The sequence below is a fragment of the Pelecanus crispus genome, chromosome 5 (assembly GCF_030463565.1).
Source record: "Pelecanus crispus isolate bPelCri1 chromosome 5, bPelCri1.pri, whole genome shotgun sequence".
NCBI classification, from domain to species: domain Eukaryota; kingdom Metazoa; phylum Chordata; class Aves; order Pelecaniformes; family Pelecanidae; genus Pelecanus; species Pelecanus crispus.
The window spans coordinates 74,103,767-74,118,181 of record NC_134647.1 but is presented as its reverse complement, the minus strand read 5'-3'; the positions used below and the strand labels follow the sequence as shown (position 1 = coordinate 74,118,181).

The 14,415-nt window shown below is 36.2% G+C and overlaps 1 protein-coding gene across 3 annotated transcripts in view; it reads right to left on the bottom strand.

Moving 5' to 3' along the window:
* The window catches only part of MIGA1 (mitoguardin 1), a 42,133-nt gene extending 27,962 nt beyond the window's left edge, over nucleotides 1-14,171 (bottom strand). For 2 of the 3 annotated variants that reach the window (XM_075710637.1, XM_075710639.1), the window contains exons 1-6: nucleotides 14,034-14,171; nucleotides 10,981-11,158; nucleotides 10,300-10,436; nucleotides 9,920-10,046; nucleotides 9,322-9,458; nucleotides 8,432-8,555 (exon numbers count right to left, since the gene is read on the bottom strand). In XM_075710637.1, coding sequence (XP_075566752.1) covers nucleotides 8,432-8,555; nucleotides 9,322-9,458; nucleotides 9,920-10,046; nucleotides 10,300-10,436; nucleotides 10,981-11,158; nucleotides 14,034-14,132 — 802 coding nt within the window. In that variant the 5' untranslated portion in view covers nucleotides 14,133-14,171. The remainder of the gene's footprint in view (nucleotides 1-8,431; nucleotides 8,556-9,321; nucleotides 9,459-9,919; nucleotides 10,047-10,299; nucleotides 10,437-10,980; nucleotides 11,159-14,033) is intronic. The other variant, XM_075710638.1, reaches the window with a different exon arrangement.
* Nucleotides 14,172-14,415: the final 244 nt, after the last annotated feature.

The following is a 14,415-nucleotide window of genomic DNA, read 5'->3' as shown; positions in this document are numbered from 1 at the left end:
AAACAGGAATTAGCCCTATCGGCCAAAACATGTTCTCGATCATCAGTTTATATAACCTCACACTGCGATACTCCAGCCAGAAAAATAAACACTTATCCCGCCCTCACTACTTGCCATCTGTCTGGTATGATTTTTCCTGCCTCTGGAACATTTATACTCTCAATGTACATAAACACATAGAAGTTAAGTGTATATACATCCTTTTTAGCAAGAAAAAGAATTTGTAAACTATAACTTGTTAAGAATATACCACAAGAATATGCGAGGAGGGGGGAAGCAACTTCCTGCCTTTGGAAGGCTGCTTCCACTTATTCCACACACCGCTTTTCAAAACTGTTAAAAATGAAGGCAATAGGTTATTAAATCAAGCCCTGATGCGTGGGGAAAACGATCACTTTTCTTTACACAAAAAGAAGGTAAAAATGTGTACTTTTTTAAAAGGTTTAAAAAAAATGGGGAAGCTGTTGACTAAAACTAAGCACTAGAATGGCCAAGAAAAAAAAAAAATACAAAAGGAAGGCTCAAAAAATATGCCTCTGAAGTAGCGTTAGGCGTGTGTGTTCACTGCTGTGGGGCAAGTGGTGAACACACAGATAATACAGCATGTGCTACCGAGTCCTACTTGAGCAGTATTGCGGGGCACCAGCTGCATAAACTGCTGTACTAATGTTCCTTACTCACGCAAGGAACTGGAACAGCTTCATTATATTTCCCCCTTTTTATCAGGGGCTTAAAATTGTTGGGCAGAGAAGGAAAAAGAGGGAAAACGCAATTCCTTTGCCCTGGTAACTGTGGAAAGGAAGCTCACGCTAAGAAGAGACCTGGGGAAAGAGACGATTGCAGCTGCTCCCATGTTGTAGGGAACAAACAGAAACAGTTGAGAAACAGCAGACGGATTTTGTGTTAGGGCTGAGCAGGGAAGCACAGGAACAGCTAACTGAACCAAGTTTGGGAAATTAAATCAGGTAGGTGCATTGAGGCTCAATTACGAGCAGCCTTTAGAGCTAAAAGGCAGAACAGCTTGTATTTCATTTGAAGAGAAGCTCCTGAGGGAGAGAGACAGATGAAAGGAAAGGAATAATCTGGTCAGAAAAATGAACAAAGGTGATTTTTATAAACAGCTAAGGCCATGTGAAAGAGGCGAGTTTTAGATGGACAAGGCAAGACATGAGAACACGGCAGGAGTGGAGAAGTGAGAGAGGCAAGGGCTGGAACAGGAGTTTTGGTGCGGAAAGACGACAGGTTCCAGAGACGCCATGCGAGGAAAAGCAACAAGGTGTATAAATAGCCTGCAGGGCTGGATCTAAGAGCAAAGCTGATGGGCAAATGGCAACAAGGGTCCTCAAAAATCAGAAACAGAGTCTCCTTCTGATCTTATTGGAAGTGTTTTTGGAAATTTCTATCCATACCATCCCCCAGCTAACATACAGTAAGTGAGCTTGAGCTCTCCAATGCTGGTTCAGTGTACAGTAAAACAGATTATCTTGAGCCACTGCTGAAAAGACTTCAGCTCATGTTTTGCTATGCAATGAAATGGCATCTAAGCTTCAGCTTTTAAGATAAACACAAACATACACTCCAGGTTATCAAATACCGATATAGAGATACAGATTATCAAATACTAATCTTTTTCAGTACCGATGACTTCACTGCAGAGCCATGCAAAATTATTTTAGTATAGTATTGCCAAAATTAACAGTATTGCTGAGAAAGCCAAGCATTATCATCTTTTCATAGACACAACATCTGCAGAAGTATTTTTGTTTACAGTTTTAAGTTGAACTTTTAACTACCAATCTTACCCTACTATTCAACATTCTGTACTTAGGTGCTTTCTGGTAAGGAATGTTGCCGATTTAGAAAGAAAGCGTTATTAATATTGGACAAATACGCCTTTAAAGGAAAGTCTTAAATATTATCGATAGCAGAAGACATACTACCCAATTTAAACATCTCCTCTTGGAGTACCTATTGCGAGTCAGAAATAAGGAGTTGCAGCAGTAAGTTGCAATACAAGAGACCTCGCAGTAAAACGCAGTAAGCTTCAGCACTTACTGAACTTCCACAAACTGCAATAGCTAAATTATGTTCAAAATATGCATTAATTTTTTTAAAATAAGATTGGAATAACTTTTCTGGGCTTTTCCTCAGACTTAGTAATATTGTTTTCTTTCCTTTATAAGAACATTTCTTGGGTTGAATATATTTCCACACTTGAAGAAAAAGCTATTGTTTTCTTTTATTTCGATTTCAATTCTGTTTCAGCCACTAGAAAAACGTTTTGCCCTTCTCTAAGAGATGAAGATAGCATTTAACATACATTTATCTTCAAGGAACACAGAGCAAGCAAAAGTTTTCAAGCTATCATAAAAAGTTATGCTACTTTGGAATTATTTTATAGTATATACCACTAGAGCACACCCAACTGAATTATTACAAATTGTTCACCCCCTCATTGGAGCCTGAGAATTAGAAACATTTCTTGTGCATAACCAAATAAAAGATAATACTCTCAAACTAAAATTTTTCCATTAACATTGCAGAGGCAGAAAGGAAAATACAGGCCCTAGATATTCATCCATGGACAGTAAAACATATAGAAGTCTGTATTAATAAAATAGATAAAAATGAGCTTTCAACAGCTTCATTGATTATGCAAAGATTTTTGTGTTTAAGAGCAGCTGGAGAAAAGGTTTCTAATATGTAAAGATGTTCTCCAAAGATGTTTGTCACTAGGTTAAAGGCTATGCTCATTCTCTCCCAAATGCCAGGCATATCTTTGAGTGTGAGAAGAAAATTAAAAAAAGAAACAGATAAACCTTCCAACAAAACCATCCAACACCACAGATGTTTGCGAGAGATTTTTTTACTGCAGTAGCTCAAACGATTCGTTTGAGATTGTGTAATTAATATAAAAAGTAAATATTTTAAAAATAAAAATGTAATCAATGCATGGGCTTAATATTATCAAAAAGTTTAGGGGCCAGTGTACACAAGTCACCATTAGTTTGAGTGCCAGCATTCCTTTCACAGTAGAAATCAAAATAATAATACGAAGTATTAGGAATTCAGTACTGACAAGGAGCCCTACAATTTGAGAATTTTCCCCTCTGACCTGCAATTCTGCTTGTAAGTAAAGCTATTGTTTCTCTCCTAACTCTTTGCATTCCTCCCAAGTTAGCTTGACTAACATTTCAGTCTGCTAGAAAAGATCTAAAAAGAAAAGAAAAAGAAAAAGAAAAAGAAAAAAAAAAAGAGAACTTTTATCAAGGACAGACTACAGAAAGTACTGGAAGCTTTTAACCCTCTACCCCCTCACATTCACTACTCGGAAATAACAAGATGAATATTTTGTTTCACGGTTTTCTGCCAATTGCCTCCTTCCCGATTCAGTGCAGCTTATGCCTGCCTGTTTCTAGGCTTCCCATGTTGTTTCACAGTCCTAAGAGGATCAACAGAAAAACAACAGCAGTTTAGCCCTACATATTTGTTTTAATTTAATGTCCAGAAATATTTCTGCTGTAGGAATCCTATTTTGGCTGCTGGTTTATATGATAATTCTGAAAGTCCAGTGGAGAATGCAACAACAATGAACATAATTGCGTCCCATTATTTCTTCTATTTAGAATGCAAGTCTTTTCCAGGGTTGTATTCGTTGTTTATAACTCAACAATAGCTTACAAAGTTGAAAATTATTATTTGCAATTATTTTTATTATTATTACCATTAATAGAATTCTACCCACAGGGAGAAAAGGTATTTATTTAGACCTCTATCTTCTGCACTGCTAAAAGCTGAATATTTAGAAGTATCTAGAAGAGAAAAATATATAATTTACATGGGGGGGGAGGCATTTGGAGATGCTAATTTACACAACAAGAATCAAACAAAAGGCAATTAGACTACAGCATGCAACCACTTCAAGAGACGATTGCCTGCTCTGACAAGTCACTTTTTACCTGTAATAGCAGACAGAAGAGAAGCACTTCGAGACACATCATGAAAGACAGCGGTTGCAGTGACAAGCTACTGTATTCCAGCAGGCTCCCAGCAGGCTCCCAGCTAACTCATTCCTGACTCTCCCATGTAGCATGTCACCATAGTCTCCTCCAGAAGGCTGTTTCTCAAAGCTGGTTGGCAAATTGCTTATCATGCCAACCAACTTCAACTAGTAAGTGGGATCACAAAATGAAAAGCATGGTTTAGTCTAGTCTACCCTTGATTGGTTTAGTGTGGACTTGGTAGTGTTAGGTTAATGGTTGGACTGGATGATCTTAAAGGTCTTTTCCAACCTAAACAATTCTATGATTCTATGATCGCTCAATGGCAGTCCTAAGATCTTAATTTGATTAGGTAGAGGGAAGCGATGACCTGGGAAGAATAATATTTAAAGGTTTTGGGAAGGAGCAACATCTGTGACTAGTAAACTAGTAGTGGAGAGCGCGGTTTCAGGAGCCCCAGAAGTCTGACACAAGATTTTACAGAGAAAGCTGAAAACCAGAAATTGATGGAAATTTTTACCTTTGTAAGTTTGCTTCCTGACCAAATTTGGGTCTCATTATAACCCAGGGTTTCTGAGTAAGAGGTGCTAGTCAGATATTTCGGTAGCACGTCTTTTGATAACACTTGACAGCATTTATCCAACTGTCAGAGCCCTGTCTCCAGCTGTGGCTAATCACAAGTGCTTCAGATGGAGAACATAGCAGTAAAATCCACAAACTATATCTAACCAAGATGTGTATCAGATTAAAAATAAAGAAAAACATTTTCTGATTACCGTTGTGGGTCAACAGTTGAAACCCTGAAGCATAAGGTCTGGTTACAAGCATTCTAACAATAAGCCGCAAGTGTTATGAACCTATTAAGGACAACAAAGGCTTTTTCTTGTTCACACCAAGGCCCATGAAAGAAGAAAAACTAGCAGTAGTAAGGGGAAACGCTTAAATGCCAGGAAGACCACGATGACCATTTACCCCCAAGTCCATCCCTTCCCCTCAAAGAGGAATAAAAACATCCCTCAAAACAGCATTTAAAAAAAAAAAAATCTTTGCCTGAAACACTGAAATACCCTCAACATGCTTCAGAGGCAACTCACTTCAGAACTTAACTTGTTTCACTTGAACAACCAGAAACTGGATCTAGTTATGATTTTGACAACGAGGTCTACAAATCCCCCAGCACCACATACCTTTTCCATGTGTAAGCAGCTATTCAGCGCAAGTAAGTCACCTCTCAGTATTTTCTTCATTAAGGAGCCGGACATACGCAACTTAAGCCACATATTAGCTTGTTTTTCCAAAACATGGATCAGTTTTATGGCTTGTTTTGAGCAGTCTAGTATTTCCATAGCTTCTGAAATATGAACAATGGAACTGGACACAATATTCTAAAACCATACAAAACCAAGATCATAGTTGTGCCTCTATGCTGATGCTGTCCTTTTCACATAGCCTGAGATTAGCAATGGTCTCTTCTCTACAGCACTGTCCTGAGCACTTACACTGCCTGTGATACATAATTTTCCTAAAGCATGCCAAGAGTGTTTATTATTTTTCTTTTAAAACCTCCCATCTATATGTACAATCTATACTTGCCTGGATTCAAATGTAATTTGGTAGATTGTAACCATTTCAACAGATAATTCAGATCAGTATTACTAAGCTTTCCTTCTCATTAATTGAATGCTTTTAATGCCCTAAATGATCAGATCATTTTTTAATCAACTTCCAGGTCTACAAAGATTTTATCGTCAACTACATAGTTGATAGAAGTACAGCATTTGACCAAACACCTTCCCTAGAAAGCAACCCTTTCCCTTAACAGTGGACAGAAGTGTAAACAAATGCTCATGTCAGTGAGCTAATTATTATCATCTAATGTATGCTGTATCAATCCCACAAATTGCAGATCCCTCAAAAACCTACAGTCCAAGAAAAACTAGCTACCATGAAACCATATCAGCTGGCACTAATTACACCTTTTATTATGTTGTCTATGGTAACAGAACTGCAAATTAGCAACTTGATTATTTCACAGGCATGATGCTTAACTGGGGTGTTGGAGTTTTGGGGTGGGCTGTTTGTTCGTTTGTTAAGACTTGGAACTAAACTGATGGTTTCCCAACCATTTGGAACATTTTTCACCTTCCAAGATCAGTGAATAGTAAAATATGGATTAGGGTGCTTTCTTTATCCAGCTTTTTTGGGTATAAATCACCCAGGACTACTGGTTCTGATTTAGCAGATGCTGCGTCTTTCGCCACAAACAATATACATTCCTATCAGTGTCAAAGATGTACACATGTTCCTTATTCATTTCAAGTACAGAGCAGAGGCACCTTCATTTCTGTTTCTGATCAGAACTGTCGCTTGTTTTTTGCAGTAGGATGTTCTTCTTCTTCTTAGTAATGTAAAGAATTCTGTACTACTTTTATTTCTTTAGGCCACTGGGATTTCATGATTTTCTTGGCCTTGCTTATTGTTGTTGCTCTTGAACCCTTCCATTGCTGTTGTTCTTAATATATGCATGTGCACATGCATGCGCACGCACACAAAAAGGAAAAAAGTGATCAATGTTTATACTAGCATACATCCTAAAAGAGTAATATAAAGCTTTGAACATAAGTGAAACTAAGTATTACATGTTAACGTGTACGTTTTGGGGTAGTAAAGGAAAGTTTGTTGACAGCAGCTTTCCTTCTCTTTCACTAGATTACCAAATTAAAAAAAAAAAAAAAAAAAAAAGGAAAAATAAACCTGTAAGAGAGCCTCTAGGATTCTCCCAAACATACTTTTCTGTCTCTCCCCATGAAAGTTACCAAAAAATGTAAATCTCAAAAACATCCTACTTCAAACATTCATACGCTAGACTGAGTGTCTTATTCTACAGAAAAGTAAATTATCTAAGAAATTTTGAGTGATTAAATGTTTTTATATCAAATATTTAACAAATCCATCCTCTGTATTAAATCTTCCAAGCACCACAGTGTTTAAGATGTTGTTCTGTTTATATTCTAAAACAGCATTCTGAAGGAGTGAAGCATTCTCCAATATATTACTTGTTGTTCAAGCCACGAATTCAAGATGATGAAAAAGCCCCAAATCCTGAAGAGTGAAAACACTACTCACTGAACTACTTCATTACTTGTTTTCCTCACTCATCTGCACCAGCACAAATAAAATTCATAATAAAGTAACAGACATCTACTCAAGAGATCACAAATGATTTCTACAAAGGACATTTGAAAGGAATTCAATACTTGGAACATTCTTGGTAAACAAGAATCAAGTTATCACATCTAAAAGTTAAAATATCAATTTAAAATACTTCCAGGGTAACTAAGCAATAACTAAACACATTGGACACCACACTGAGTCCTTTGAATACCATTCTATTAATTTTGCCTGAAGATAAAAATTACAAATAAACTTCTAATTTAATAATGGATATACACTGCAACTTTATTTAGGGTTTATGGTTTCAGACACTGAAATAAAACATCCAAATGCTTTTCTGCTTTAAGAATTACATTAACAGGTGTACACAGATATGTCAGAAAGACAGCTCTGACCTGAATTTAATTCCTACCTTACTCAGAGCTGTATTTAGTAGTTGCAGGATAACACGAGGGCTAAGAGATGAGAGTACTGCCACCTTGTGCCAGTCAAGCTGAAGCCTAACAAACAAGACTACAGACTAAAACCAATCCCAGAACATGTTCTGCCTTTAAAATGTGACAGTTATTTGAGATCAGATGCTTGATCTTGAATTATGAAAGAGTATAACAGTATCAGTCTTTGAGAACATCTTAAACCAATTCTTTAAACAAAAATAATCCGACTAACTGTATTTAATCAACGTCTGACAGCAACTACTCTTATAATTGCCATTATAACATCCTGGTTTTAGTGACTCATAACTGTGATAAATTTCAGTCACCAGGGATAAGACCTTTTGTAATGGATACCTGTTTCAGGCTAAGTCTTTCTGGTTTGGTTTTGGTTTTTTGTAAAAATTTTTGTAATTATGGCAGGCAAAAAACCCCCAGTACATGCATACACAATTTGACAGTTCAAAAGACATATAAAACTTCTTTTGAAATGCTCTAATACACTCACGCTATAAAAATGGTCATATATTTTTACTGCATAAATATTTAAATACCCAAGTTCACATAAACTTCAGAAAGCAGAGAAGTATTATAAAAATTCTGAAGTATACTGACAAGCCACAAGGGAAAAAAATTTCCTCTCAGTCCATTCTTATCTAAAATTCAAGCACTACATCAAACATTACGGAATAACATAAAGAACCCAAATTTTTTTCTGCTTATTCACTGATAAATATAATTCTGCTCAGTTGATATTTCAGTGACTTTCCCCTGCAAGAGTCATTATTACAAGCAATAAAAACGTAAAATAGCAGTACTCACCAATATCATTAGCTAGAGAAGCGGGATCAGAGGCCCCAAGGGTGGCCTCAAACTCCTCCTGAAGACGATAAGCTCTTTGAAGAAGAGATTCAAGCTTATGAATGAATTCAGCACTAATGATATCCTGCAAGAACAAAGACATTAGAAGATTTTCTATTTATTTACAGCCTGTAAGATTCCTTTGTAAAATCTAAAAGTATTAAGCCTTCAAAGAACTCACTGTGCTACATTAATTTCCTACAACCACATGAGGACACTGTCAGATGAATACTTCAACATCAAAAATATACACACTTTTCTAAACACACACATTTTATTTACTATAATAAAAATAAAATCTAAGTTGTAAAATACTTTAAAATTATCTGTGATGTTTACTGCACTACAAGTAATGAAAGTCATACAGGTGTATATTTATTTCAGAATATTTTTAGCATTTAGTTCATAAGAACAAAGGAACACAAATAAAGTTCAGGCACATTATTTGTGAATATTCATAGATTCATCATCTTTCCCCAAGACCTTTATCTTTGCTAGGCAGATATCCTCTCACGTAGTCATAAAAGAAAAGGATGACCCAAGAGATTTTGTGCCGAAAACTAGTATGCTTGGTAGCTTGATAATACCATCCAGAAGCAAACACTGATGCAACAGCAATTGCCAAAAAAATAAATAAAGCTAATTCCCCCTCCTCCGCCCTTCTCCAAATAACCAACAAAAAAAATCCGAAGGAACAAAGTCAGATGTCCTTTAAATGCAATGCCACTAAATTGGAAATTTGAATTCATTCTCAGTTTTGGTAACTGAATTAGAAGTTGAAAAGATTTAGGTAACAAAACGCAACAAATTGTCAGGGCAGCAACAGTAGATTATAGATTGAATATACTCACCTCTACATTTTCTTCTGCAATTGCATCTCCTGCTCCCAGCTTAATGGAACCACAACTTGCTTCATCTTCGACTTGCCTGTTACGGAAAGTTAGTGCCTGTTCCCATCGACGCAGTGCCTCTTCAAAAAGCTCCATACCTAGGGGAGATCAGGAATGCCTCCATTCCATCAAATACACAGCTTCCATATGTATTCACATTTTAGTCACAGGAAGATATGTAGCTAATAAGCATGATTATAGCCGAGATGTAAGTTTTTAAAACAACAGCAATTCCCAGTCTTAAAAAAAAAAAAAAAGAAAAAAAAAGCTACCTTTTTAATAAGAAAGAAATCCACAATATGATTTTTTCCTATTTACTTTTAAAAATAATTCTATGGCTTACTACTACAAATATAGAAATTAAAAAAAAAAGTATTTTAAAAAACTAACTCTAGATCAAGTAAGATTTCATTATTTTATGGAAACGTTCCTTAGACACATGCCCACAGGACACTGTGAAAGAACAGCACAATAGTACCGTGTAAGTGTCACTTTGCCACAAAACCAAGAAATTATTTACATTCATTGTTGGTAGATGCTGAATATTCTCATAACTTACCCATCAAATATAAATTTTCAGGTGTGGTCACTGGAATATTGACAAGCTTAATATCATCTTCATCTGCTTTATCCCAGGAACTAGAATTAGCACAGGCACAACTGTGACAAGAGGTGGCACTCTGAACCTTAAAAAAATTAAACAAGTTTTGAAGTGTTGTTATACGGAGTATCCTTAAAACTACATTCCGGCCAGAGTACATTACATCCAAGTTATCTATCTAGAAACTGTTTCTACTATGTAGTAAGTACAATGGCCTTCTCAGCATCTCTAGCCCTCTGTGCAGCTTGTTCAGGGAAGTTTAAGCTCAGTGAAACCATTCAGTGCATATGCAGTACAAGTTAACAGACATTCAAGAGCCTTAAAACACTTCTACTTACCGAGGCCAGACTCTGAACTGAACCAGAGTATTTACTGAAAAGTCCGCCATTTGCATAGATACAAGGCTGGGATCCTTTTTCCTTGGCAGAACTCAGAGAAAGAGTCAAGTTTTGCCGACTACTGGAACAACTAGAACCTAACAGATACAATGGTTTGAGTTTGCAGCAGTTTTAAAATCTGTGTATCGTTTGTTAGCAAGATCTATCAAGAATTACATTTACTCTTTTAAATAAAATCGTTTAGAAGCAAACATCAATTATTCTTTTATTTTCAATTCTATACAAGAAACTACAAGTTAGAACAGTCAATATCTATAACAATAAACATGCATTTGAGCATAATTATTTTCCCATCTGATAAAAATTTAAATCTGTTTTTCTCAGTATTGACTTATGTCCACAAGAATGGCAAACCCCATTTTTTATATTCTTTTGATAAAGAAAGTTTTAAACCAAATTCATGACTAAAACTTGAGCTCTGAGAACAAGACCAGCTTATTTATAAAATACTGTCATTTTGCTCCTGATTTGCACAATTTCTACTGTCACAATTCAAACCTACTCAGCATTAAAGGAGAATAGTTTGCTTTACTGCTACACACTATTATGCTCACCAAACCCCTCACACCCTCTTCCTCCCCGCCAAGAAAACAAAGAATACTTGGGGGTTCTTTCATGTACCTTTTTCCGATGCAGCTGCTTTGGTACACTCTAATACTAGATGACTTGGTTCCCATGGTGGCACTTGCTTGTTTTTCTTTCCACGTCTTCTTTTAAAATGATGGGCCAGAAAAATAACAGATATTGCACTCACTGCTGTTACTGTGAACAGCTTCTTTAACCCAGGGGAAAGCTTTATCTGAAAATGAAAGAGTGTGACTGCATTGGAAATATATGCTCCTTAACTCCCACCTTTCCTCCTACCCTCCTTTTGGTGTGTTCAACCTAGGCTATAGCTTGTCTGAGGAAGAGAAGAGATGCTGCTGTCACACAGCCTGAGAAACAACCAACTCTGAGTAAGGACAGAGACTAACTGCTTCTCAAAATTTGCAGTGGCCGGTAGGCGAGTTTACAAAGGGGCTGGCGCAACAAAGTGAATGGCTGCGCTGAGACACATATTGCAGCAGCAAGAGCTATAAGGTATATTGCAAATCCACGAACTATGGGGATCTAAGTAAATGACTTTCAGACAAACTTTGGGTTTTTTTTTTTTTTTTAAATTTCTTTTTAATGCCAGGACAATGCAGGGCTTCAATTAATTCTCTAACAGCAAAAAAAAACTGAGAAGAAACTCACCCTTCACAACTAGACTATTTTCTGGCACTGTGAAAGAGCAAAGGATCCAAAAGCTAGCATTTGCATGGTGTTTCAATGTGGCAAGAACATGTATTTAAATGTACTTCTCTAAATAAACCAGGGTTGGGTTGGGTTTTTTTTGTTTGTTTTTTGGTTTTTTTTTAAATTGTTACATTTTATTTTGGCTATAGATCCGTCATAGGTTTACAAATGTTTAAATTAGCAAATAAGAACCACATATACAAGCAACTGGAAATAAAAGCCATTAACAAAGTTTACAAAATTCAAAGTGACAAGATATACAAGGGAGAAGAGAGCCATTTAACTGGAAACTAGAGTCCACATTCACAAAATCTTAGGAAATCTATACTGCTTGAGAAACAGACTGCTGGGAGAAAACCAGATCTGCAGTCCTGGGAGCTAATATGGCATTTCTGTAACATGTTTCTTCATATGAGAGAGAGTTGGCCCCACAGAGTACCACTGCACTCTGGCACTCCCTGGTTGCCGTGCAATTGGTTAATACGATCAGAGTTGTATAATTTAAATAAGCATTGAAAGCTTTGCATTGAGTTTGCAATCAACAAGTCAAACACCTTTGACCTGAGAACCCTGTCCTTAGTGGTACTATATCTTGACTGAGGCCGAAAACCTAGCACTGTATGCTGCGAGGAAAAGGAAATCCCTGAAACACAGCACAAACATACTTACAAAAGACTACTGTATTTAACAGAAAAGAGTTAATAACAATATAACTGAGATTAAAACCTGGACGCTCACAGAATTAAATGCTGGAACTAAAGTCTCGAAGAACCATAAATGGATTTTTTTTAAATTTGTCCGTGTCTACAAGCATGTTCATAAATAAATTAACAGTGAAATGAAAACCTCTAAGGAGGTGAAAGTTAATAGTGGCCCATAATGGAATTGCATATGGGTATTTAAAAAGGATATGAAAATGCTGCAACATAAAAAAGAAATCATTGATCTTGCAGTGAGAATTTTCAAGTATTGTAAATACAGAAAAAAATGTGAAAACAATCAAATGCAGCCAAGACTGAGAATCTCTCATTCTGGTTTTATATGCAGTAAAACTTTGAAAAGCATTTACATGCAAATATGAAAAATGACATAGCTTTTGCTTACAAGCATCTAATTCAATAAAATACAGTCATATTAAAAGACATGGGTTTTAAAAGCGGAATTTTATTAGGACCTGCTAACATTTTTTTTTTAAATATTATTGGCATTCATAATTAGAAATTATTTTTTTTCTTTTAGTTATCCTTGTCAATGATTCAGCATACACAGAAGGGAAAAAAATACTGGACCATATTTTGTACAGCCAACTAGAAACCCTTTTTTTTCCTCCTATGTATCATGGCATCAGAATATGGCTCACTCTCTCAAGAAATTTATTCTCTGAGGGATACGACTGAAGCCTTAATATTCTCTCAAGTAATTCTGACTCGTCTCGCTGTATCATTTATCACATACGTAGTTATAAGCAACTAACACCCCTCCTCTCTGAATCTCTGCAACACAATTACAGCTCCTCCTCCCTGCCTTTGAGGTGAAGATGCTCTAGGGACAAATCTTATGATTCCCTGCAGACAAGGAGTATCAGCTTCACAACACTTTCGGCTTTTGTCAACCTGACAACTAAAACCATAATGTACTCTTTGCCCAGATTTCAGGACAGCTATCCATGTTGCTACTTATATAGTGAAAACTAGCTTATAATATCAATGAAAAAAAAATAAAAATAAATCACTCCAGGGCCATCTATAAAAGGAAATACTGTGATTAATAGAGCCTTAAGATTTTCTTTGAAGATCTTTCTGTAAGTAAAACAGACAAACAAAGCCAGCAAAAAGAACTGAACAGGTTTAAAAACCAGCCTCTTCTAAAGATTCACTGCCTTGTTTTAGTCATGTACCACTTGTTTAATCAAACAGAAGTGACTGGAAAAGTACAACAGCAGATTTTTCATTTGCATTAATTATCATTCAGATTGCCAGTACCACTCACCAAATTAATCTAGAAATTATTTCAGATCACACTCAATACTATTATTCAAAATTTAATGACTTATGTTTAGTTTTTAAGTATCTTAAAAAAGTCTACCAAAAAAACCCAGAGACGTGAGGATTTCAATATTCAATTTGATGAGAATCATTGCGCTGTTGCAAAACAAAGCCATACAGACATTGCAGATAAAGCAATCTCTTCAGTCAGATGTATGACGATGAACTAAGTGTTTATTAGGAGAAAAAGAAAAAAAAATCCGCTTATTTTACTTCAGTGTTCTAACTAAACTAAAAATCAAGATATTTTGTACAACTCTAATTCATATGAAGCTCAGAAGAGTACAACATCACAATTAAACTTCTAAATGTGTATCAAAAGTGACAATATTCAGATAACGTATATATTACCTGGTTAAGAGAATAATACCAAGAAAGCGGAAGATGAAATACCCGTAAGGCTACCGTCTTCAGAGAAAATCGTGCCTCAGTAGCAGCTTCTTCTGACATGGCTACTTCTCTCCCATAACCTCATTAAGTGGAACTATCTTGGAAACAGTCACAGCTGGTCTCTGGAATACTCTGTTAAATGAAGGATACAGACTAAATTATGCAACAAGAAGCGCAGGACAGCGTTCTTCTACGAGCTCGAACCTAACAGGTACATGACTTGTTGATGTTTCTGAGAAGTTAAGGCTTGTGCTTAAGGAGAAGATGGCAGATGTGCTGGCTCAGCTCAGGCCGCATTCATTCCAGCTGCTCTGTGCAGAGAGCTGCACAGGCATAACCAGGA